Here is a 26,344-nt window from a genome sequence, read left to right as displayed (position 1 = left end):
TGCACATCCATGTTCAGTGCTGCCACTGCACCAGAAGTGGCACTGTACTTTAAGTGGTAGAGTCCCAGAGTTCAAGCCCCAGGACCAGCAAATAACTAACCCTCAACATGTTGAAATCTTAACTATATGTACTGTAACTATAGAAAGGATCTTTGCAAATGTAGTCAAGTTAAGATGGAATAATACTGTATTCAGGTTGGCCCTACTCCAATGGGACTGGTATCCCTGAAAAGACACAAATATGAGAAAGCCTAAGCCAATACATGCAGAGTTTGGAATAATCCTGCCCAGAACTAACAAAATGACAAACAGCAGTCAACAAATGTACAAGGTAGAAGAAAGGAATGGGATGGCTTTTCCTTCAGAAGATTATAGGTTCAAGACCAGCCTGAGTTACATAGAGAGATACTATCTCAAAAAGAAAGAGAAAGAGAAAAAAAGACAGAAAGACAGACAGACAGAGAGAGAGAGGAAGGAAGGAAGGAAGGAAGGAAGGAAGGAAGGAAGGAAGGAAGGAAGGAAGGAAGGAAGGAAGGAAGGAAGGAAGGAAGGAAGGAAGGAAGGAAGGGAGGGAGGAAGGACAGACTTAAACATTAAAAAAAATGGGCAAATTTTTTATCTTCCTATTAAAAGCTCCCTACAATGAGAAACATTATCTGGTAGAAAAACATAAAAATATCAGAAATTCCATTAGTCTTTTAAAAGTAAGCAAGCAAAGAATGAAAAGCATTAAAATGGATACTTACAAATGATGATGTATACAAATCTTTTCCCTGCTTCACTTCCTGGGTAGTCACATCCATGTGGGGAAGCTGCTGCTCAACAACAGTTACACATCCTACATCTGCAACATTCTCTGTGATTTCAAGCTGTCAAAATGAAGGTTTATAATTTCATTTTCATTATGATTTCATTTTATACACATCAGGATACAATCTCATTTTCAACTGCAAAACATTGAACATTAAGATGAAGCAATAATACGTTCACTTAAAATTTCGAAAGAGAAATAAAGTAGTTTAAATTGACAACAATTTGGCAAAAGTAGTATGTTTAAGAATTTTTAGGGGTCTGTGACTATTATTACCAGTAACAAATTTCTAAGGCTAATCCTTAGTGCCTGGAACCTCATCATCCATTCTCCCCACTTTGTTTTTACTCTGCCTCAAATTTTTTGTTCCATCTATTAAAAGTTAGCTAGTGCTTTCTGAAAACTAGGAATATGGGCACAGGGAACTAATACCCCATAAGATGGGTTTGATTGCTCCCTCTCCTCAATGAACTCACAATTTAAGAGAAACACACAATCAACTAACTATACACTGTCATAAATACTTTAATAGAGATAACAATCCACTCCCACACCCTAATGCTTGCATAATTCTTGACATCTATGACAGTAGGTTCATACAATACTCTTCATGTACCAGTCCTGATAGTCAAAGGTCACATAATGGGCAGCTAAGTAGATATTGCTGTTATTTCCTAAAATATGCACATACCACTTGGCTCCTATAAACCATATTAACATAAAAAAGGAATATAGAATGTTACATTATTGGTAGAAACTAGAAGTAAAAAAAAAAAAAAATCAAGTCTCGCCGGGTACTGGTGGCTCACGCCTGTAATCCAAGCTACTCAGATCTGAGGATTGCGGTTCAAAGCCAGCCCAGGCAGGAAAGTCCGTGAAACTCATCTCCAATAAACCACTAGAAAACCAGCAGTAGCACTGTGGCTCAAGTGGTAAAGTGCTCACCTTGAGCTGAAGAGCACAAGGACAGTGTTCAAGCCCAGAGTTCAAGCCCCATGACCGACCAAAAAAAAAAAAAATCAAGTCCCACAATCTTGCTTCAAAACATATATTATAGTAACACGTGTATATTCTGATACATCAGACACAAAGAGAAAATTTTTACTACTGTCCAATGAGCCTCAAAAATATTTTTTTGGGGGGTCTAGTCATGGGGCCTGAACTCTGGGCCTGGGCACTGTCCCTCAGCTCTTCAGCTCAAGAGCTAGCACTCTACCACTTGAGCCACAGCACCACTTCTGGCTTTTTTCTTTTTGCTTATGTGGTGCTGAGGAATCGAACCCAGGGCCTCAGGCATGCAAGGCAAGCGCTCTACCACTGAGCCAACTTCCCAGCCCCAGACTCAAAAATATTTGAAAATTCCAATGATTTAAAATATTTTCAACCAGGTACCAATGACTCATGTCTGTAATCCTAGCTACTCTGGAAGCTCAGATCTTAGGATCATGGTTCAAAGCCAGGCTGAGCAGGAAAATCCATGAAAACTCTGATCTCCACTTAATGACCAAAAAACCAAAGTGATGCTGTGGGAAGCTGAGATTAGGAGGTACTGTCATTTGAAGTCAACCCAGGAAAAAAGTTCTCAACACTCCATCTCAAAGCTGAGTGAGCTAAATGTGCCTGCCATCCCAGCTATTATAAAAAGCATAAACAAAAGAATTTAGACCAAGTTGACACAAATAATGGTAAAGTGCCTGCTCAGTACATTTCTAGGGCCTGAGTTCAAACCTCTGCATCACACAAAGGAAGGAGGGAAGGAATAAGAAAAAGTCAGCTACTTATTACCTTAAAACACTTAATGTGTTATTATTAACAATGAATAAAACAAAGGTAGGTTTTGATTTCCACTTGCAAAATACAAAAGACTGGGACAATCCATTGCTTTTATTTTTAAGGTCGGTCTTGGGGAGTTGCACTTGAGGCCTGGGCACTGACCTTCAGCTCTTTTGCTCAAAGCTAGCACTCTACCTCTTTGAGGCACAGCACCACTTCAGGTTTTCTGGTGGTTAATGAGAAGTAAATCTCATATACTTTCCTGCCTAGGCTGGCTTTGCACCACAATCCTCAGATCTCAGCCTACTGAGTAGCTAGGATTCCAGTCATTAGCCATTCTATTACTCCTTATATAAACTGTTTTATGTTAGCATTTCTTTAGTTATCACTACTACTATCTTAGGTACCTCATGATTGTTTTAAATGATACAGAAATTATTATGAATTCTTACATAAAAGTGTCATATGCCATGGGCTGGGAAGGTGGCTCAGTGGTATAGCGCTTGCCTTGCATGCCTGAGGCCCTGGGTTCGATTCCTCAGCACGCACATAAGCAAAAAGAAAAAAGCCAGAAGTGGCACTGTGGCTCAAGTGGTAGAGCGCTAGCCTTGAGCTGAAGAGCTGAGGGACAGTGCCCAGGCCCAGAGTTCAGGCCCCACGACCGGACCCAAAAAAAAAAAAGTGTCATATGCCAGACACCAGTGGCTCATGCCTGTAATCCTAGCTACTCAGAAGGCTGAGATCTGAAGATCACGGTTCAAACCCAGCCCAGGCAGGAAAGTCTGTGAGACTCTTTTCTCTAATTAACCACCAGAAACACAGAAGTGGTGCTGTGGCTCAAGCAGTAGAATGCTCGCCTTGAGCTGAAGAGTTCAGGGTCAGCGCCCAAGACCAGAGTTTAAATCCCAGGACCGACCAAAAAAAAAAAAGTGTCATATGAGCCAGGCACTGGTGGCTCATGCCATTTTCTCAAGTTCCTGAGACTCTTATCTCCAATAAACAACCAAAAAACTGGAAGCGGTGCTGTGGCTTAAGCGGCAGAGTGCTAGCCTTGAGCTGAATTGCTCAGGGACAGCGTTCAGACCCAGAGTTCAAGCCAGAGTTATGACCAACCTAAAAAAAAAGTGATTACAACATGAAGCAAAACAGATAACTTTGAAATTTTTTTTTTGGGGGGTCCGGTCGTGGGGCCTGAACTCTGGGCCTGGGTGCTGTCCCTCAGCTCTTCAGCTCAAGGCTAGCGCTCTACCACTTGGACCACAGCGCCACTCCTGGCTTTTTTCTTTTTGCTTATGTGGTGCTGAGGAATCGAACCCAGGGCCTCATGCATGCAAGGCAAGTACTCTACCACTGAGCCACCTTCCCAGCCCAACTTTGAAATTAAAAAGTGGGAATACTAGAACACAAGAATAAGGAAACATGGCTGGCAATGTGGCTTAGTGGTAGAGTACTTGCCCAGCAGACCCTAAGCCCTAGGTTTGATTCATCAGTACCACATAAACAGAAAAGTCTGGAAGTGGCACTATGGCTCAAGTGGGAGAGTGCTAGCCTTGAGCAAAAGAAGCTGAGGGACAGTGCCTGGGCCCTGAGTTTAAGCCCAGGACTGGCAAAAAAGAGAAAAACTCTTATTAAATGGTAGCCTTTCTATATATCACCTTAATGACAATAAAAATTATTCCAAAAAAGGATGAGGAAGGAGGAAGGAAGAAAGGAAGGAAGGAAGGGAGGGAGGGAGGGAGGGAAGGAGGGAGGGAGGGGAATAATGGCTATTGATAAGGATATGAAATAATAGAATCCTTGAACACTCAATGGAAAAAAATACTTTTGTAAAAAACATACATATAGCCAGGCACCAGTGGCTCACACTTATAATCCTAACTACTCAGGTGGCTGAGATCTAAGGATTATGGTTCAAAGCCAGCTTGGGCAGAAAAGTCAATTTGCCACAAAAAGCCAAAGTGGAGCTGGGGTTCAAGGGGCAGGGCTAGACTAGCCTTGAGCACAAAAGCTCAGAGACAGCGCTTAGGTCTTAAGTTCAAGCCCCAGATGGGGGAAATCTTGCCAATAAATGAACAATTCTACACATAGATATAGATATATTCCAACATTAATAAATTATTACCATGTTCAGAGCATTATTTGAAATAGCCAGGTGTCTACTGCCGGATGAAGGGGTAAAAAATATGATATACACACATGTGCACACATGACTATAATACCACCCTAAGCCAGGCACCAGTGGCTCACTGTAATCCTAGCTACTCAGAAGGCTGAGATCTGAGGATGACTGTTCAAAGCCAGCTGGGGCAGGAAAGTCCTTGAGAGCCAGGTGCCGGTTCATGCCTGTAATCCTAGCTACTCAGGAGGCTAAGATCTGAGGATCGTGGTTCAAAGCCAGCCCGGGAAGGAAAGACCATAAGACTCTTATCTCCAATAAACCACCAGAAAACCGGAAGTGGCACTGTGGCTGAGTGCTCACCTTGAGCTGAAGAGTGCAGGGACAGCACCCAAGCCCACAGTTCAAGCCCCATGACCAACCCAAAAAAAAAAAAAAAAAATACCACCTTCAATTAGGAAGGATAGTCCAAAGGATATTTATAATTGAACCTTTAACATATTATACTACACAAAATAAGGGAGTCACAAAGAAGACAAATTCTATATGATTCCATTTATTTACATGGCAGGCAATTCAAACTCAAAAAAATTAAGAGTGAGCCAGGTGCTAGTGGCTCCGTCTATAATCCAAGCTACTCAGGAGGCTGAGATCTGAAGATCATGCTTCAAAGCCAGCCCAAGCCCAGGCAGGAAAGTCTGTGAGACTCATCTCTAATTAACCACCAGAAAACCAAAAGTGGCACTAGCCTTGAGCTGAAGAGCACAGGGACAGTGCCCAGGCCCAGAGTTCAAGCCCCATGACCAACAAAAATAAAAAATTTAAAAAAAATTAAGGAGTGGCAAGTAGGTGCTGGTGGCTCAGAACTGAAACTCTAACTACTCAAGGGAATGAAATCTGAGGATTACAGTTCAAAATCAGTCAGAATAGACAAATCCTCAAAACTTATCTGTTAACCAGCAAAGACAAGCCAAAATGGAATTGGGGCTCTAATGGAAGTGTGCCAATCATGAAAGAAAAAGTCAAGTGAGAGTGAGAGGCCTGAAGTTAGAATTCTAGTCCCAGCACATCTCACACACAATACACACACACACATACATACACCAATTACAATGATGTTGCTAAGGTCTACAGAGTGGGTGTGGGGGAAATGGTGCTTTATTATCAGAATCTAGTTTTGGAGTATGAAGAGTTATGTGGACAAGGTGGTGATGAACATAGCACTGAATTATACATTTAAAATTGATTCATATAGTAAATTTTATGTTTCTTTTACACCTATCCAGGGTAGGGAGAGAGTGCCAGACTGGAAGTTGAATTCCAGGCCTACTGTTCTTATTTGGCTCTCCCACCCATACCCAGGCTGGTGTGATCTACCACTTGAACCACACCTTCACTTCCCACCTTTTTTGTGATTAACTGCAAACAGTACTCTCTCAGATTTGTCAACCTAGAGTAATCCAAACTATAATTCTCAGATCTCAGCCTCATGAGTAGCTGGGAATAGAGATGTTCTGCTTACCATCACCTTAAAAAGGAAAGAAAGAAGTATATTTCCCCTCTACTTTCTCTGCTGGTCAAAACTTAGCCTGAGGTCATTACAGATAATACCACTAGCCAGGTATTTTTCAGATCAGCCTGCTACATAATAAGTTTGAAGCCAGACTAACTATATGATAAGCCAATGTCTAAAAAACAAATCAAGGAAGAAAACATCTAAAAAAATATATATAAAGTTAACATAAGATTAATATAAAAAAGTAGACTATGCAGCCATCAGTGGGCTCACTCTTGTAATCCTAGCTACTCAGGAGGCTGAGACTCAAAGGATCATGATTCACGGGCAGCATGAGTAGAAAAACTTGGTAGACTCTACCTCCAAAATACTAGGAAAAACTATAACTGGAGGTATGGCTGAAGTAGAATTCCAGCCACAAGGACAAAGGCCCTGAGTTCAAACCTGAATATCAAAAAAGGGAGGGAAGCGGAGAGTGGAGAGAGATAGAGAGAGAGAAAGAGAGAGATTAAGAAACATCCAAATATATTGTTATACTGAGTCCCTTGCTCAGCCTTTATGGAAAGGTCTAAGTTACCACAACAGATTATACACAGTTACTACTATTGTTTCCTTAATTCATTAAGTCCCCAAATCAATTACATGTGGCAATATATAGAGAATCAACTCTTCAAATCTTAGTAATCACTAGAAGAGAAGTAAGGACCTAATAAAAGAAAAACAAAGAAAAAACAAGTATGTTAAAGTGACAAGGATTCCAAAAAACAAACTACCTCTTCCATTGTTTCCTCAATCTGAGCAGAAACAGGTTCAGGGGATCTGAGACCAACAGGTACAAACACTGGTGCTTTGTTTAATTCTTCTGGGGCAAGATGATAGGTTTCTTCTTCATAATAAGGTTCAAAATCCTCAGCATCATCTTCATCCTCTTCCTGGGAAGCTCGAAGAGTCACCAGCATGGACTTTGAAGCTCTAGGTTCCTTCTTAGCAGTCTTACCTCGAATTCGTTTTGATCCTCGCCCTTTGGTGACATTTGGTTTGCTCTTCCTATGTGTTCTCTTCCCATTATGATCTATTTCACACTCAGATGCAGAAGAGGTCGTTGTTTTTTGATCCAAAATAATTTTGGAGTAATTTGATCGTTTCAATGGTTGTGGATGACTAGATGTTTAAGCAAAATAATAAATTACTGTCACATATGCACCAGGATACTTCTAATAAAAACCAAACTGCTGCCAAACACTGGTGGATCACACCTGTGATCCTAGCTTCTTAAGAGGCTGAGAACTGAGGATGGCAGTTCAATGACAGATTGGGCAGTAAAGTCCATGAGACTCTTATTTCTAATAAACTACTCAGAAAAGGTCAGATGTGACATAGTGGTTAAAGTGGTAGAGCACTAGCCTTGAGCACAAAGAGGCTCAGGAACAGCACCCAGACCCTGAGATCAAGCCACAGGACTGAGGCAAAAAAAAAAACAAAAAAACAGCTATTGTAAAATTTCAGTTCTGATCAATAAAATGAAAATTTCAACAATCTCTTCTTTTTTCTCCTTACCTTTTTTTCTCACCCTTCCTACCTTTTCTGCAAAAAAATTTGTTTAAATGTCCAGTAACAGAGAAAAGGATAAAGTACAGTGTTTATGTATATATGTGTGTTTATATCTGTATATATTAGTATATTATCCAGCCATAAAGAAAAATGAAAATTTGACATTTACAGGAAAATGAGTAAAATTGGAAGACATCTTAAAACCTGAAAAAACACACACACAAAAAATTATGTTTTCACTTATATGTGGAAGCTATATCTAAAAGACTGGGAATGTGACTTAGTAGGAGAGTGCTTGCCTACCTAGCATGCATGAAGCCCGGGGTTCAATTCATCAATACCACATAAACAGAAAAAGCAGGAAGTAGCGCTATGGCTCAAGTAATACAGTGCTAGCTTTGAGCAAAAAAAGAAGCTCAGGGTCAGCACCCAGGCCTTGAGTTGAAGCCCCATGACTGACAAAAAAAAAAAAAATCAGCTGGGCGTTGGTGGCTCATGCCTGTAATCATAGCTACTCAGGAGGCTGAGATCTGAGGATCACAGTTCAAAGCCAGCCAGGACAGGAAAGTCCATGAGACTTTTATCTCCAATAAGCCACTAAGAAACCGGAAGAGGTACTGTGGCAAGCGGTAGAGTGCTTGCCTTGAGCTAAAGAGCTAAGGGACAGTGTCCAAGCCCAGAGGTCAAGCCCCACAACCAACTTAAAAAAAAAAAAAAAAAAGAGTCAAAAGTAGCCAAGCATTGGTGCCTCACACTTGTAATCTTTGATACTCAGGAGGCTGAGATACAAGGGTTGTAGTTTAGAGTCAGCTGGGGCAGGAACGTCCATAGAGACTTACTCCAATAAACCACCAGAAAAAGAGAGGGGAAAAAAAGGTAAAATCTGAGTGCAAGTGACTCAAACCACTAATCCCAGTTACTCAGAAGGGTGGGATCCAAACAATCACAGTTCAAGGCCAGCTTGGGCAAAAAAGTTCTTAAGACTAAATCTCAACCAAAAACAGCTGGAAACAGTAGTATGCCTGCCATCCCTACAATACAGAAAGCATAAATAGAAGATTAAGACCAGCCTGCATGAACACAGAGATCTTTAGAAAAACACTGTGAGTAAAAAGAAAATATACTGTGAGTAAAAAGGGTTGGTAGAGCATTTGCCTAGCAAATATAAGACAAGGAATTCAAAGCTCAGTACCACCAGAAGTACTAAGACACAAGATTTGTAAATAAAAAACTGCCTCGGGGCTGGGAAGGTGGCTCAGTGGTAGAGTGTTTGCCTTGCATGCATGAGGCCCTGGGTTCCATTCCTCAGCACCACATAAGCAAAAAGAAAAAAACCGGAAGTGGCGCTGTGGCTCAAGTAGAAGAGCACTAGCCTTGAGCTGAAGAGCTGAGGGACAGCGCCCAGGCCCAGAGTTCAGGCCCCACGACAGGACCCTAAATAAATAAATAAATAAATAGCTGCCTCCATTTCCATAAGCCATATTCTTTTTTTGCTCTATTATTAAGGTAGGCTATCCATAAGGAATAATAAAAATTTACTTCATATTCTGTTTGTTAAGTAAAGTGTTACCTGGTAGGTTTACTGAGATGTTGTTCCTTAACAATGGAAGACACAGAATTATCTTTTCCAGTTTCTTCTTCAACACTCCTCGATGGTCCAACATCTAATTGAGCATATTTTTGAGCCAAACTACAGTCTTCAGAACCTACACAATCTTTTCTTGCTGAAACTTCCAGAGAGGTCAAAATCTCTGTCTTTTCCTTAAATTTAAGAAGAAACAGCTAATATTTCCAGGGACAATTTCTGTATTAATTTGGTTTAGCAGTTTGGTTGAATCTTCTAATTTACACACATATACATGTGAACAGTTTCCAAACTGTTGGAATAATTGAAAGCACTTGCTTTCACAAAAATATTTCCAGTACAAAACTAAACTGACTTTATTATTTGTTTTCCATCATTATCCTGATAAAAGAGTTCACCAACAATAAAGTTACATTTTCTGAACTTACTTTCACAAGGAGCTGGGTGTCAGAATCTCCTTGCTGCAGCAAATTATCTTCTGGTTTGCATACCTTGTTCTCATCTGTTGTGCCTTTTTTCATACCTGCTCCTTTTTTACTGTTTGCTCTGCTCAAATTTGGCTTAGGCTTTTGGAAGAATCTTCTTATCAATTGTGCTGGACTAGGAACACATGGCTTATTTTCTTCACATCTGGAATGAAGCATAGATCATAGTGAAAAACAAAATCAGAACTTCTTGATGTAATAACATTAAGCAATTTTAGATATAAAATTGTTCAAAGAACTATATATAAACTGATCATAAACCCAAGCATGGGAAATGAAACCATACATTGATACAAAAGGAACAAGATAAAAAGCTTTATTTTTTTGTGCCAGTACTGGGACTTGAACTCAGTGTCTCATATTTTCACTTGGGTTTTTTTTTCTCAAAAATGGTGCTCTACCATTGGACTACAACTCCACTTCTAGAAAAATTTTTTATAGCTTCTTTTTTCTGCATAGCCTAAGAATGGGTTTAATATTAATCTTTTTTACTGTAACTTAATCATTCTAGTCTGTGGCTGTCACTTTAAGTTTCAAAGAAATAACTGTATACGGGGGCGGAGGGAGGATGGGAAGGGAAAGGGAAACAAAGGAGGAGGCTACAATGCTTGCTAAGAAATGTACTCATTATCTTGCCCATGTAATTGTAACCCCTCTGTACAGTATTTTTCACAATAAAAATAAAAAAAAATAAACCAAAAAAAATTTTAATTAAAAATAATAAAAGATAATAAATTAAAAATTAAAAAAAAAAGAAATAACTGTATACTCCAAGATTACCAGCAGGCCTCAGTAACTTTCACAGTAGGCCTTTAAAGGAATGCCTTAAACTGGGCTCCAAAGCATAAGCTTTACACGTGGTCCCATCACCTGATCTGGCTCAAGAGTAGGTCTATTCTGCTACCACAGACCTAATCCAGAATAAAATTCATAAAATCAGCTACACAAAAGCCCAACCTTTATCTTTGAAGTGTTGTGTTTTTCTAATTAAAAGCAACCCTACAGCTGTTGACTCTCGCCTGTAATCCTAGCTACTCAGGAAGCTGAAATCTGAGAATCACAATTCAAAGCCAGCCTGGTTAAGAAAGTAAATGAGACTTTTATCTCCAATTATCCACAAGAAAAACAGAAGTGGCACTGTGGCTCAAAGTGGTAGAACACTAGCCTTGAGCAAAAGAGCTCAGGGTCAGTGTCCAGGCCCTGAATTCAAGCCCACAACTAGATGTTAAAAAAAAAAAAAAAAAAAAAAAGGCAACCTTACCTTATCTTTTCCTCCAAAATATTTTTTTCCTCCAAAATAGTCTTGTCAACATGGAGACTTTCTGCAGGAACCACATGACTTTCATTTTCATCCATTCTGCATTCAGAAACTTTGGAGGATACAACTTCAATTTCAGTGTCAATTTCAGCATTTGACTATAAGACAAAAACTTTTCTTGTAGCAGTGTCTACTTTCAATAATATTACAATCATTAAAGAGTATTCATTTTTACTTCCTTCTTGTTTTCTTTCCATGTTTATTTTTGTCCTAAGGATAAACCCAGAGCCTTGCAAATGTTCTACCACTGGGGTTCACTTGTAGCCCACTAGTTTTTAGTTTTTTTTTTTTAATTAAGATTCAAACTGCATAACCAATGAAAGATTGCAATGACATGTTTACATAACACTTTTCTATGAATGTCAACAATTACAAAGTTAAAAATTACAAGTAGCTTGGGATGGTTATACACCCCAATGAGAGAGCGCAGTGGCTAGCATGCATAAGACTCTGGGTCTAGACAGAAGCAGGTGGCTCTGTAACCCTAGCTACTCAGGAGGCTGAGATCTGAGGACTGCAGTTCAAAGCTATAGGGGGCAGGAACGTTCATGAGACTCATCTCCAATAAACTACCAGAAAATCAGAAGTGGTTCAGTGCCTCAAGTGGTAGAGTGCTCATCTTGAGTTCAAGAGCTGAGGGACAGCGCCCAGGCTCAGAGTTCAAGCCCCACAACCGACAAAAAAAAGGAAGGAAGAAAGGAAGGAAGGAAGGAAGGAAGGAAGGAGAGAAAAGACAAGACTCTGGGTCTGTCCAAGCATTAAAAAAAAGTTTAATGGGCCAGGCGCTGGTGGCTCACGCCTGTAATCCTAGCTACTCAGGAGGCTGAGATCTGAGGATGGCGGTTCAAAGCCAGCCCAGGCAGGAGAGACCGTGAGACTCCTATCTCCAATATACCACCAGAAAACCGGAAGTGGCACTGTAGCTCAAGTGATAGAGCACTGGCCTTGAGCTGAAGAGCTGAGGGACAGCGCCCAGGCCCAGAGTTCAAGCCCCACGACCAACAAAAAAAAAAAGTTTAATGGGTTGTTAGACTTATTTTATTCAAATAAGGATTCAGGATATGACTGCAATATGCCTGCAACATCTGTCACCCTACTGAACACCAGCATTGATTCTGAAGATCTGGCTAACTAGGACAGTAGCTGCTTCCTCTCTCACGACTCCATGTTCATGTCTCCCAAAGCTGCATGCTTAGTACAAGAGACAACCATTCTTTGATAAAGGGTATGATTAGCTGTGTTCTCCTCCATGATCTCCAAAAAAGCTAGCAAAGAAGGATTATTTGGTTATGCCTTGATATACAAAAAATAGGACACAAAAATAAAAGGTGGCTGAAATTGACATTTTTAGGGGTTACACTCTTGAACTTTTTTTTTCCAAAACAAATACATCTATTAAAAACTTGGTAGATGGGCTGGGAAGGTGGCTCAGTGGTAGAGCACTTGCCTTGCATGCATGAGGCCCTGGGTTTGATTCCTCAGCACCACATAAGCAGGGGGAAAAATAGCCAGAAGTGGCACTGTGGCTCAAGTGGTAGAGCTCTAGCCTTGAGCTAAAGAGCTGAGGGACAGCTCCCAGGCCCAGAATTCAGGCCCACGACCAGACCCCGAAAAAAAAAAAACTTGGTAGAGGGCTGGGAAGGTGGCCAGTGGTAGAGCACTTGCCTTGCATGCATGAGGCCCTGGGTTCAATTACTCAGCACCACATAAGCAAAAAGAAAAAAAGCCTGAAGTGGCACTGTGGCTCAAGTGGTAGAGTGCTAGCCTTGAGCTGAAGAGCTGAGGGAGCACCAGGCCCCCCCAAAAAAACTTGGTAGAATACTAGGAATGTGGCTTAGTGGAACATGCATGAAGCCATGGGTTCGATTCCTCAGCACCACATAAACAGAAAAAGCAGAAGCAGTGCTATGGCTCAAGTGGTAGAATGCTAACCTTGAGCAAAAAGCGCAGGGACAGTACCCAGGACCTGAGTTCAGGTCCCAGGATTGGTTTTTAAAAAAAAAAGGAAAATCAACTTCGAAGAGCCGGGGGCTGGTGGCTCACACCTGTAATCCTAACTACTCAGGAGGCTGAGATCTGAAGATCATGGTTCAAGGCCAGCCCTGGCAAGAAAGCCATGAGACTCTTATCTTCAATTAACCACCAGAAAACAAGAAGTGGTGCTGTGGTTCAAGTGGTAGAATGCTCACTTGAGCTTAAGAGATCAGGAACAGTGCCCAGGCCCAGAGTTCAAGCCCCATGATCAACCACAAAAACTTGGTAGAGCTGGTACAGTTTAAGTGGAGGATCACCAACTGCAAGCTCAAGGCCTTGAGTTTAATTCTCAAACATCTCTCTCTCTCTCTCTCTCTCTCTCTCTCTCTCTCTCTCTCTCTCTCTCTCTCTCACACACACACACACACACACACACACAATTGATTAAATGACTGAGGCAAGAGGATCAAGAATCTGAGGTCATCTTATGCTGCACAACAAGACCCAGTCTCAAAGAGGAAAGGAGCAAGATAAGGAGCGACACTGTCCAAAAAGGATGTACTCTGCCTGACCTATGAACTGTAACTCCTCTGAAAATCACCTTTATAACAACTTTTGTTTAATTTTTCAAAAGGGAAGAGAGGGGAGAAGAAGAGATAAAGAATAGAAAGAAGGGGGGCTGGGAAGGTGGTGGCTCAGTGGAAGAGTGCTTGCCTTGCATGCATAAGGCCCTGGGTTCAATTCCTCAGCACCACATAAGCAATTACATGAGCAAGAATAGAAAGAAGGGAAGAAGGGAGAGAGAGGATGGAAAGAGATAAAGAAAAGAAAGAGGGAGATAAAACATTTGAATCAATAGGATGTTAAAACATCATGTAGCCAGGCAACAATAGCTCACATCTATAATCCTAGCTATTTAGGTACCTATAATCTGAGAATCCAGGTTCAAAGCCAATCTGGGCAGAAGTCTGTGAAACTCATCTCCAATTACCCACCTAAAAGCCAGAAGTAGACCTGTGGTTCAAGTGGTAAAGCAGTAGCATTGAGCAAAAAATATCAGGGACAGGGCTGGGAAGGTGACTCAGTGGTAGAGTGCTTGCCTTGCAGGCCTGAGGCCCTGGGTTCAATTCCTCAGCACCACATAAGCAAAAAGAAAAAAGCCGGGGAAGTGGCACTGTGGCTCAAGTGGTAGAGCGCTAGCCTTGAGCTGAAGAGCTGAGGGACAGTGCCCAGGCCCAGAGTTCAAGAGTTCAGGCCCCACGACCAGACCCAAAAAATAATAATAATAATCTGGGACAGCACCTAAGCCCTAAGTTCAAGTCCCACTACTGGCATGTGCACACACACACAGGTGTACACGCACACAGAAATCATGTATATGATGACTTTAACTTTACATAGATATATGTACATATGTGTGCTTAATGATGGACTCAGTGAGATGTGGCAATATTTGGAGTATTATATTGTTTTAAACTGACATTTCAGAATGAATAGCTTCATTATTTGGGGTAAGGAGGTTCTCTTTTAAGTCAGGAGCTCTACCAGTTGACATCCCCCAGTCCCTTTTGTTTTACTTTTAAAATAAGTTTTTGGGCTGGGAATGTCCCTCAGTGGTAGAGTACTCGTCTTGCATGCATGAAGCCCTGGGTTCAATTCCTCAGTACTACATACACAGAAAAAAGCCAGAAGTAGTGCTGTGGCTCAAGTGGTAGAGTAAAAAGAAGCTCAGGGACAGTACCTAGGCCCTGAGTTCAAGCCCCAGGACTGGAGGGGGAAAAAAAAGGTTCTCAAGGTTCTGCCCAGGCCAGCCTGGGAAGTAATCCTATTTTTTTTCCAAAGTAGCTGGGATCAGAGGCATAGTCCTCTATACTAGTTGAGATAAGAACATTTTCTGAAGCTAAGCTCAAACCTCAATTCTCCCTTATCTCCACCTCCCAACTAGCTAGGATTACATGTCTAAGCCATCTATCTACTCCTTATCTCTTGATATTTTAATATGCATTAAAAGGCTCAATTTAATTACATAAAAATAACATACCACAGCTAGGGATTTCTTCATTTCATCTTTCTGTGCTATTGTTCCTTCTTTCTTAATTTTGTCTTCAGCTTCACCTTTTTCCATTATTTGTCGCTGTCTAGCCTTTCGTATATTTGGTTTGGGTCTATGAAGCCGGCCTCTCAGTGGTAGAGCAGTTTGGATAACATTTTCCTTTGTCTTTTGTTGGAAATCATCTTGTTTTTGAGTCCTAGAAAAAGGACAGGGAGCTATTGATTGTAAAACACTGAAAACTACAATTTAAAAAAAAATTAAATTTCACCTAGTACACTGAAAATATTTTGTAATTACTTAAGGAACAGAGTCTGATTACAAAAATATTTTATAGAATTAGTTAATGTGGAGCTGGGGATGTATTTTAGTAATTAGAGTGTTTGCCTAGCATGTGAGTCTTTGGGTTTCACTCCTAGAACTGCAAAAAGGGGAAGAAAGGGAAAGGGAAGAGGAAAGGAAGGAAGGAAGAAAGGAAAGAAGGAAGGAAGGAAGGAAGGAAGGAAGGAAGGAAGGAAGGAAGGAAGGAAGGAAGGAAGGAAGGAAGGAAGGGAGGGAGGGAGGGAGGGAGGGAGGAAGGGAGGGAGGGAGGGAGGAGGGAGGGGGTGAAAGGAGGGAGGGAAGGAGAGAGGGAAGGAGGGAGGGAAGGAGTGGGGAAGGAGGGAAGTGGGAGAGGAAAGGAAAGGAAAGAAAAGGAAAAAGTTGCTTCAATTCTTAAAATAGCAATAAATATGTATGATGCTCCTAACATAATCAAATTTATAGAAACAGAAAAGAGAATAGTGGGTGGTTGCCAGAAAATGGAAAAAGGGGGTAATGTAACTTAGAGTATAATGGATAAGAGTTTCAATTTGGAGAAATTAAAAGTTTTTCTGGAGATGATAAGTGCTATGATTGCTCTCATCATGTGAACAGATGTGACTATGAATAGACCAATAGTTTGTATAGCTAAAAGTAATTCAATTGGCAAACTTTATATTAGATATATTTTATCAATTTTTAAAGTAATGAATATACAGCAAATACACAGATCTATCTAGATAGATCTATCTTCATATAGGTATAGACGTATCTATATATATATTGATATATACTACTTGAATGTATTGTGGTCTATAAATCTTAAAATTGTTGACATTAAACAAAAACCACAGCATTGAAAGTGCTTAATTTAGCGTGATTTTCTATCTTAGGTACACCAATAAATAATAAAAGAAGTATTCTTTTTTTTTCTTTTTTTTTTGGGGGGGGGGGTTTCCCAGTCGTGGGGACTGAACTCTGGGCCTGGGCACTGTCCCTCAGCTCTTCAGCTCAAGGCTAGCAGTATACCACTTGAGGCACAGCGCCACGTCTGGCTTTTTTCTTTTTGCTTATGTGGTGCTAAGGAATCAAACCCAGGGCCTCAGGCATGCCAGGCAAGCGCTCTACCACTGAGCCACCTTCCCAGCCCCAAGAAGTATTCTTTTTATCAGCTTTTAAAATATACTAACGTATTTTTTTTTTATCTCCAATTAACCAAAAACCCATTGTGGCTCAACTGGTAGAGCACCAGCCTTTAAGACCCTTAGCACCAAGACCCTTAGTTCAAACCCTAGTATGGGAGCCAAAAGATAAATTTCAAGTCTTTCTTATTTTAGATTGTCAGGGAAGTATCACTGTTTACCCCATAAAGATAACTAATTCATTTTCCTGGGTTTGTGTTAACTGAGATTCCTCTTTAGTTTCACAAGAATTTGAAGGTGAAGGATCCTTTCCGGTCTCTGTACATGACACTATTTCAGCCTCCTCCTCCTGAACTGACTTATCTTTTTCTCTTGGTGTTGTTAGAGAATCCTAGAGACAAAAAAGTAAAAGTAAAAACATCATCCAGGGTGGGTACACATAGCTGTCACATATATGTAATTTCTAAAAATTCAACTTCTACAAATTCATCTCACAGAAACAGCCAAAGAAGTAGGTAGATATATATAAGCAAGGGTATTTATGAGAGCAATTAAAGAATTCTCCAAAGACATATCAGTAAATCAGTAAAGGACTAAAAAGCCTGCCCAAAAAGAAAAGACAACCCACACACTGGAAATAAGACAAAACTACTATAGGAAAACTAAATAAATTTTAATTTCTTTTTTTTTTTTTTTTGGTCAGTTGTGGGCCTAAACTCTGGGGCCTGGGCACTGGCCCTCAGCTCTTTAGCTAAAGGCTAGCACTCTACCACTTGAGCCACAGCGCCACTTCCAGCTTTTTTCTTTTTTCTTATGTGGTGCTGAAGAATCGAACCCAGGGCCTCAGGCATGCAAGGCAAGCGCTCTACCACTGAGCCACCTTCCCAGCCCCCTAAATAATCTTTCCACAATACAACACACTACATACTTGCATATCCAAGATTTTTAAATAAACTACATTAATGTTGTGGTATATTGTTAATGTAGTTTCTGTAAGCACATGATCAGTATCAAACACAGTAAACATTACAGGAACCTGGAAAATTTTACTAACCATAGTAACACAAAAACCCAAAACATTCCACTTTATCACTCACATGTTGAAAAGAGAGAATATTAGTTGGCTCAACATCTTGCTGTACCACAACAGTCTTTATTTCATGTGTTTCTGACTTCTTTGCAGACAAATATTTTTCTGAGTCTGTAGTCTCTTTCTTTAAAGATGCTCGTACTAAGTTTGGTTTTGGTCTTTTGAATCGACTTCTCACAACTGGTACTGGTTTACTTTCAACTGGCTTCTGTTCTTGAGGAAGAGATTTGCTTTTGGAACAAGGATTATAAAACTTTAGGATGAACTGAAACATTGGAATTTAGGATAATCTTAAGAGATTAATAGTAAAAATGTAATGGGGCAAGGGGGGAAATAGGGGCAATAATGTTGTGCTTGAGACTTTGCTCTTGCTAGATAAGCAGTTAACCACTTCAACCACATTCCCAGTACTTCAACTCTGAGATTAAAAAAGCAAAATGGTTTCATGCTTTTGCCCAAGGTGATCTCAGCTAGTAATTCTCATTCTTCACTGGAATATAAATCAAACTGGAGTATGGCTCAAGTAGTAAAGTACCTGCCTAGCAACTGCAGATTTTGAGACAAATTCCCAGTACCAACAAAATTAAGAAAAAGAAAATACTGCTGTGTTTGATGGTCCCCTGAAAACCATGAGTGGTTAACCAGGTAGTAGTGGCTCACGCCTATAATCCTAGCTACTCAGGAAGCTGAGATCTAAGGATCATGGTTGAAAGCCAGCCCAGGCAGGAAAGTCCGTGACCCTCTTATCTCCAATTAATCACACAAAAAGCCAGAAGTGCTGAGGTGGCTCAAGTGGTACAAAGCTAGCCTTGAGCACAAAAAGACTCAGGGATAGCGCCCAGGTGCTGAGTTCAAGCCCCAGGACCAGCAAAACATAAAAAAATAAAAATAAAAAATGTGAGTGGTATAAACAGAACTACATTGACAATTTTTGCATAAAGAAAACACTAGTCTAGGGCCAGGACCAGTGGTCATGTCTGTAATCCTAGTTACTCAGGAGGCTGAAATCTTAAGTTCCATGTCTGAAGCCAGCCAGGGCAGGAAAGTTTATATCCAATAACTTACTAAAAAGCCAGAAGTAGAATTCTGGCTCCAGTGGTAGAGTACTAGGCCTTAAACAAAAGCAACTCAGGGACAGTGCCCAGGCACTGAGTTCAGGCCCAAGGAACAGGACAAGAAAGAAAAAAAAAGGAAGGAAGGGAGGGAAGAAGGAAGGAAGAAATTGGGGGGAGAGAGGAAGGGAGGGAAGGAAGGAAGGAAGAAAGGAAGGAAGGAAGGAATTGTGGGGGAGCCGGGCGCTGGTGGCTCACGCCTGTAATCCTAGCTACTCAGGAGGCTGAGATCTGAGGATCACGGTTCAAAGCCAGCCCGGGCAGCAGAGACCCTGAGACTCCTATCTCCAATAAACCACTAGAAAACCGGAAGTGGCGCTGTAGCTCAAGTGGTAGAGCGCTCGCCTTGAGCTGAAGAGCTGAGGGACAGTGCCCAGGCCCAGAGTTCAGGCCCCACGACCGACCAAAAAAAAAAAAAAAAAGAAATTGTGGGGGAGAAGAAGGGAGGGAGGTGGCGGAGGTGGAGGAGGAGGAGGAGGAAGGAGGGAGGGAGGGAAGGAAGGAGGGAGGGAAGGAGAAAACACCAGTCTGTAAACTCCATGTGGACTTATGACTATGTATCACATGTAACTTTGTAGTTGTTAATCTCATTACCAACTGCCAGAATAACCTCAATCCTCCCTCCTGGTATACCCAAAATATCTTAAAATTTCTAATACTACCAGGCAAACATGATTTATGTAATGTATACATGGAGTTTGTTTGTTTGTTTTTGGGGGGGTCCAGTCATGGGGCCTGAACTCTGGGCCTGGGCACTGTCCCTCAGCTCTTCAGCTCAAGGCTAGCGCTCTACCACTTGAGCCACAGTGCCACTTCTGGCTTTTTTATTTTTGCATATATGGTACTGAGGGATCGAACCCAGGGCCTCAGGCATGCAAGGCAAGTGCTCTACCACTGAGCCATCTTCCCAGCCCCTATGTGGACTTTTAATATTGGGTCATTAATTATAGCAAATTTACCATATGTAAGATTCTAATAATAGGAGAAATGTTTTATGCATACACAGAGTTTCTGTCAGTCTTCACATACTTTCTGTAACTTTCAAACTTATAAAATAAATGCTTATTGGGGAGTTTTTTTTAAACACACACACACACACACCAACGAGTTTTTTTTAAACACACACACACACACACACACACACACACACACACACACACACACACACACACACACACACACACACACACACACACACACACACACACACACACACACACACACACACACACACACACACACACACACACACACACACACACACACACCAACTTGTACCTTAAGTTACTCGCTGACAAGTGTTCTGCATTATCTGTAGGTTGTACCACCTGATCTGCATTATCTGTAGGTTGTACAACCTGATTTGCTTCACAAAGCCCAGAACTCTGTGAAAAAGTCTTCAAATGACTTGACACTTCCTTTTCAGAACTTTCTTTCTCTTTTGTAGATGTACACATCACCGAGGCTGCTTCAGTTCTAATGTTCTAAAGCAAAAACCAAAGTAAAGCTAAATATACACAACTTTCATAAACATTTCAAACCAAAGCCTACAATTTTCTAGACACAATCCTTTAAAAAGTTAAGCTTGTTTTTTTAACTTTCAAGTAAGACTGACTACAAATGTTAAAACATAGAACTCTAGAATATCTTCCTTTTATATTGTATTTTATAATTACTCCAAACCATAAATCCCATTATATCTTTTTAAAAAACTTTAAAAATTAGAAAAATAGTCCTAAAAAATGTTTCAAGTGGTGCTGGAACAGTGGCTCAGTGGTAGAGTGCTTGCCTCATATGCATGAGGCCCTGGGTTCAATTCCTCAGCACCACATAAGCAGAAAAGCCAGAAGTGGCGCTGTGGCTCAAGTGGTACAGCGCTAGCTTTGAGCTAAAGAGCTGAGGGACAGCACTCAGGCCCAGAGCTCAGGCCCCATAACCAACAACAACAAAAAAAAAAAGTTTCAAGTGTATGAACTTAAATAAGGGAACTGTCAAGAAAAAGTAATTTTTATTAAGTGAAGAGAATGTTAGTAAGAAAAGAAATAAAGAGAGAAACAGAAATAACCATGGGCAAGAGAAATAATTCCAGCTTCATAAAGTTAGTACATATCCAGTCCAATTTTATGTATTTCTTTAACCAACACCAAATTGCCATGAGAAATAGTACCTATTTAAGTTTCTGTTTGCTTTGTTTTTAAAGAAAACAAATTAGAGGTGGCTTACACCTACAATACTAGCTATTCAGGAGGTTGAGATCTGAAGATTACAATTCAAATAAAGACCAGGCAAACAAATCAATGACACACTTATTTCCAATTAACCAGCAAAAAGCCAGAAGCAGAGGTGTAGACCAAGTGGGAGAACACCAGTTCTGAGTGAAAAAAAAGCCAAGCAAGTGCACAAGATCTCGAGTTTAAGTCCGAATATGGGTGTGTGCATACGTGTGTACACATACACAAATGTTGTTAAACAATCCTGAAACACAAAATTCAGGCTAAAAGAAGACTTTAGGTTTTCAGAGACTTTAAGTGCTATTGAATTTAAGGGCAATAATCATGAAATAATGTGAAGTTATTTTGGCAACTTTTCTCTGAAAAAGTATTCCAAAAAAAAAAATTTTTTTGCCAGTACTGGGGCTTGAACTCAGGGCCTTGGCTCTGTCCCTGAGCTTCAATGTGTTCAAAGCTAGAGTTCTACCACTTGGGATACAACACTTCTGGTTTTTTCTGAGTAGTTTAGTGAAGATAAGAGTGTCACAGACTTTCCTGACCAGGCTAGCCTCAAACAGTGACCTCAGATCTCAGCCTCCTAAGTAGTTAGCATTAACTAGTGTGAGCCACCAGCTTCACAATGAATTTATTTATGTATTTATTTATGTATTTATTTATGTATTTATTTAGTCAGCCATGGGGCTTGAACTCAGGGCCTAGGCATTGTCCCTGAGCTTCTTTTGTTCAATGATAGCACTCTACCACTTGAGCCATAATACCACTGCTAGCTTTTTCTGTTTATGTGGTACTTAGGTATCAAACCCAGGGCTTCATGCATGCTAGGCAAGTACTCTACCACTAAACTACCTTCCCAGGCCTCAAAAATGTTTAAAGAAGGGCTGGGAAGGTAGCTCAGTGGTAGAGTGCTTGCCTTGCATGCATGAGGCCCTGGGTTCGATTCCTCAGCACCACATAAACAGAAAAAGCCGGAAGTGGTGCTGTGGCTCAAGCGGTAGAGCGCTCGCCTTGAGCTGAAGAGCTGAGGGACAGCGCCCAGACCCAAAGTTCAGGTCCCTGACTGGTGTAAAAAAAAAAAAAATGTTTAAAGAAGAGAAAAATACATACTTCCATATCACATGAAGGCATAGGGCTGCAGTCACTACTACTGCTCTGCAATACATTTGTCTCATTTTGTTTTGAAGTACCAGATTCCTCTGCTGCATTTTCCTTTGGAGAAATGTCTATATTTCCATCTTCTTCCAAGTCTGCCATTACTTCTTTAGTACTATTGATCTCTTCAGAAATTTCTCTTCCTGTGTCTTTGAAATCTGCCTCAGTTTCCTCAATGGCAGTTAACCTTCCTGATACTATCTCCATCAGGGAAATGTCTCCTTTTCCAGTTTCACTGAAATCAATTTCCCGTTTTCCAGTAACACCAGCCTCCTCTAATACCTTTACTCCTTGGGATGATTCTCCTCCGATTTCTTTCAAATATATTTTCATTTCATCTATAGTTTTGGCCTCCTCTTGGGCCTTTAGCAGTGCAGATCTTTCTCTTCCCTCAGTTTCTTCTAAATCTCTTTTGTTAGTAGTAACAATCATTTCTGATGTTCTCTCTTTTCCGGTTTCTTTCACACTCATCTCCATCTCAATTACAGGCTTGTCTACATCAGGGCCACTTTCTTGTGGAACTATTTCCCTTCCACTTTCTTCCAAATTTGTGTCATTTTCCTCAGTGGTATCAATCAACTCAGGTATTGTCTCCTTTGAAGAAACCTCTTTTCTAGCTGATCTCAAAGCAGTCTCTGTTTCTACAGTGATATCAATCATTCCCTGTACTGTCTCTTTTGGGGAAATCTCTCTTTCAATTCCTTTCAAATCTGTCTCCATTTCCCCAGTGATGTCAGTCATTTCTGGAATGATCTCACTGGGAGAGATGTCACTTCTTCCAGTTGCTTTTAAATCTGAGTCCAATTCCTTAGTACTAGCAGTTGTACTTGGTACCTTCTCCCCAGGTGAAGTATCTAGTCTTACAGTTTCTCTCAAAGTTGCTGTTAGTTCTTGAGAGACAAGAATTTCTTCTGGCACCTCTCCCTTTGAGGAAATTTCTCTTTTTCCATTTCTTCTTCCTATATTTGGCTTTGGCTTCTGAAATAGAGTCCTTTGAATTGAGACTTGTTTGAGTACATTTGTTTCATTATCCTCTGGAATGCTTATGGGGGGATAAAAAAGAAATCTTAAATTAGACTGAAAGTTGAGAGGATGGATGAGAAATAACTATGGAAACACAAGAAGTCTTAAAACTACAAACTATTAAAGCCAGTCACGGTGTTGCACACCTGTAATCTCAGCATTCAAGACACTGAAGCAGGAGGATATTTAAGGCCAGTGTAAGCTGCACAAGGAGACTCTAACTATGAAGAAATGTATCAATGTAAGGGAAGGAGGGAGGAAGAAAGGGAAGTTAAAGCAAAACAGTGATGAAGAAAGTGATCTCAGGAGGCTGAGGTCTAGGTATAAAGGTTCAAGGTTTGAAGCCAATTAAGGCAGAAATATTGATTAGATTATTTTGGCCAGTTAACCACCAAAAAGCCAGAAGTACAACTGTGGCTTGGTAGAGCACTAGCCTTAAATGAAAGGGCTAAGGAACAGAGCTCAGGCCCTGAATTCAGAACTAGCCCAAAAGAAAGAATGAATTCAGAACAGAAAGGAAGGAAGGGAGGGAGGGAGGGAGGGAGGGAGGGAGGGAGGGAGGAAGGGAGGGAGGGAGGGAGGGAGGGGAGAAAGGGGAGGGAAGGGGAGGGAAGGGAAGGAGGGGAGGGAAGGGAGAAAAAGGAAAAAAACAAAAATGAGGGCCATAAAACTTTATATAAAACTTTAAAATTAGGGGATGGGAATATAGCTTAGTGGTAGAGTGCTTTCCTACCATGCAAGAAGCCCTGAGTCTGATTCCTCAGTACCACATAAACAGAAAAAGCCAGAAGTGGTGCTGTGACTCAAGTGGTAGACCAAAAGAAGCTCAGGGACAGTACCCAGGCCCTAAGTTCAAGCCTCAGGACTTGCTAAAAAAAAAAAAAAAAGTTAAAATTACATGACCATTAAGTAATGCTTACCTTAGATACTGATTAAGATCTTTGGACTCATCTGGCTGTACATTAGTCTTCTCAGATTCTGATATGGTATCTTCGCACTGGAAGTTTTTACAGGTCTGATCCGTTGTTTGTGGAGTAATCTTAACAGCAAACAAAAATGTTACTGTTTTAGATTTACCATAAGAACTATGGGTATAGCTGGACGCCGGTGGCTCACGCCTGTAATCCTAGCTACTCAGGAGGCTGAGATCTGAGGATCGCGGTTCAAAGCCAGCCCGGGCAGGAGAGAAGGAGAGACCGTGAGACTCCTATCTCCAATAAACCACTAGAAAACCGGAAGTGGCGCTGTAGCTCAAGTGGTAGAGCGCTCACCTTGAGCTGAAGAGCTGAGGGACAGCGCCCAGGCCCAGAGTTTAAGCCCCACAACCGCCAAAAAAAAAAAAAAAAAGAACTATGGGTATTGTTTAAGGGGTATGATCCTCAATGCTCACAGAATACAAAAACCAAAAGTAAATTTACAACAAAACAAGTAAATTTGAAAAACTTCAATGAAAATTGTTACTTAGCTAACCCTAGTTGTGCACTACTTGGAGTAAGAGATCAAGAGAATAAATGTGACATTTAAAAAGATGAGATCTGGGCTGGGAATGTGGCTCAGTGGTATTCCTACCATGCATGAAGCCCTGGGTTCCATTCCTAAGGACCACATAAATTGAAAAAGCTCGAAGTGGCACTGTGGCTCAAGTGATAGAGTGCTAGCTTGAGCCTTGAGCACAGAGAGACTCAGGCCCAGAGCCCAGGCCCTGAGTTCAAGCCCCAGGACTGGCAAAAATAAAAACAAGTGAGATCTCCTGTCAACAAGTATGCTAGACATGGCAGCCCATGTCTGTAATCCTATCTACGCAGGAGAAGTAAATGAATTATGATTGAATTGCAGCACAGGGTAAAAAAACCAAGATCCTCTCCAATAAAAAGACATGGTAGAACCCCTATCTAGCAAACTAAAAGAATAAAATTCAAATCCTAGTATAACAAAAAAAATTGAATAAAAAACTTTTAAAAATTTAATTGGATATAATAAAAAATTAAAAGTTTGAAGTTCATAATTATAAAATGATATCCAAAAAATGCTTTCTAAAGTTTCTGTTTTTGCCTTTCCCTTTAGGTATGTAAGAAAACTCCCTAAGGCACCAACTATACTCAAAGTCTTCACCTCCACTGTTCTCCGACCAACCACAAAGCAATGCTTCAGTCTCATGTGTTTCAGTCTCATCCTCAGAATTACACCATGGTTCATCTTTCCAAATTCTTCTAATTGTTATAATTATATTATAAATCATAGGAATTAAACCATGAAGAAATACTAATAAGCTGAGGATGTAGCATAGTGGTAAAGTACTTGCCTAGGATATGCAAGGCCTTGAATTAAACTCCCATTCACCACAAACAGAAAACCAAAGCAAAATTCATAATCTTATTCTTAGAATTATGCTTTAGTGGGAAGCTTTTAACTTTTTAAATTTGTTTAAGACAAACAGTAATAAGTCACATAATTACCTATCTCCATTTGTGAATTGGTGGGTAGTGACTCAGTAGTAAAGTACTTCCCAAGAATGCATAAGTTTGGCTGGGCGCCAGTGGCTCACGCCTATAATCCTAGCTACTCAGGAGGCTGAGATCTGAGGATCACAGTTCAAAGCCAGGGCAGGAAACTCCATGAGACTCTTATCTCCAATAAACCACTAGAAAACCCCACTAGAAAACTTTAAAATAAGCAAAGCTGCTAAGAGATACTGACCACAAATATAGTATGTTAGCACAAATTATATAGCAATGATGTTTTTAAAAGGTCAAGAGGCTTATGGTAAACCTTATTTAGCAAAATGTGGAATAGAATCAAAGTACTTACATCTCTATCAACACAAGATTCATTCCCATTCTTCTCTATATTGTCCCCAATTTTTTCCTGTGGTGTGATAATTTCTTTTCTTTCTGAAGCTTTCCCTACATTTGGCTTTGGTCGTAATCGGCCCCGCATTGGTCGTACAGGTTTGCAAGCCTTTGGCTGATTATCTTCCTGCAGACAAGTTTTTTCACTCAAACTAGAACCACAAAGAGAAAAAAAAAAATCAGTGCTTAATCAAACTTACCAAAGTTGCTTCTCTTTCAGTATTTCCTTCTCCCTGGTTTTATCAATAAGTAAACCAGGAAATTCTCAA

The 26,344-nt window shown here is 40.6% G+C and overlaps 1 protein-coding gene across 1 annotated transcript; it reads right to left on the bottom strand.

Annotated features, from left to right (window-relative positions):
• Positions 1–746: 746 nt before the first annotated feature.
• LOC138839176 (transcription factor TFIIIB component B'' homolog) lies at positions 747–26,227 on the bottom strand (the record flags this gene model as incomplete). The annotated part of the gene is made up of 12 exons (XM_070038781.1): positions 747–869; positions 6,990–7,377; positions 9,338–9,528; positions 9,781–9,982; positions 11,099–11,253; positions 15,171–15,378; positions 16,843–17,012; positions 17,719–17,941; positions 20,102–20,307; positions 22,159–23,245; positions 24,147–24,265; positions 26,035–26,227. Coding segments are annotated over 12 exons (3,265 nt in total), but the record flags the coding sequence as incomplete, so codon positions are not given.
• Between the last annotated feature and the right edge of the window lie 117 nt (positions 26,228–26,344).

This window comes from Dipodomys merriami, unplaced genomic scaffold, assembly GCF_024711535.1.
Source record: "Dipodomys merriami isolate MVZ:Mamm:240054 unplaced genomic scaffold, mDipMer1.0.p SCAF_2966, whole genome shotgun sequence".
Classification (NCBI taxonomy): Eukaryota; Metazoa; Chordata; class Mammalia; order Rodentia; family Heteromyidae; genus Dipodomys; species Dipodomys merriami.
This window is presented reverse-complemented; position numbering and strand designations above follow the sequence as displayed.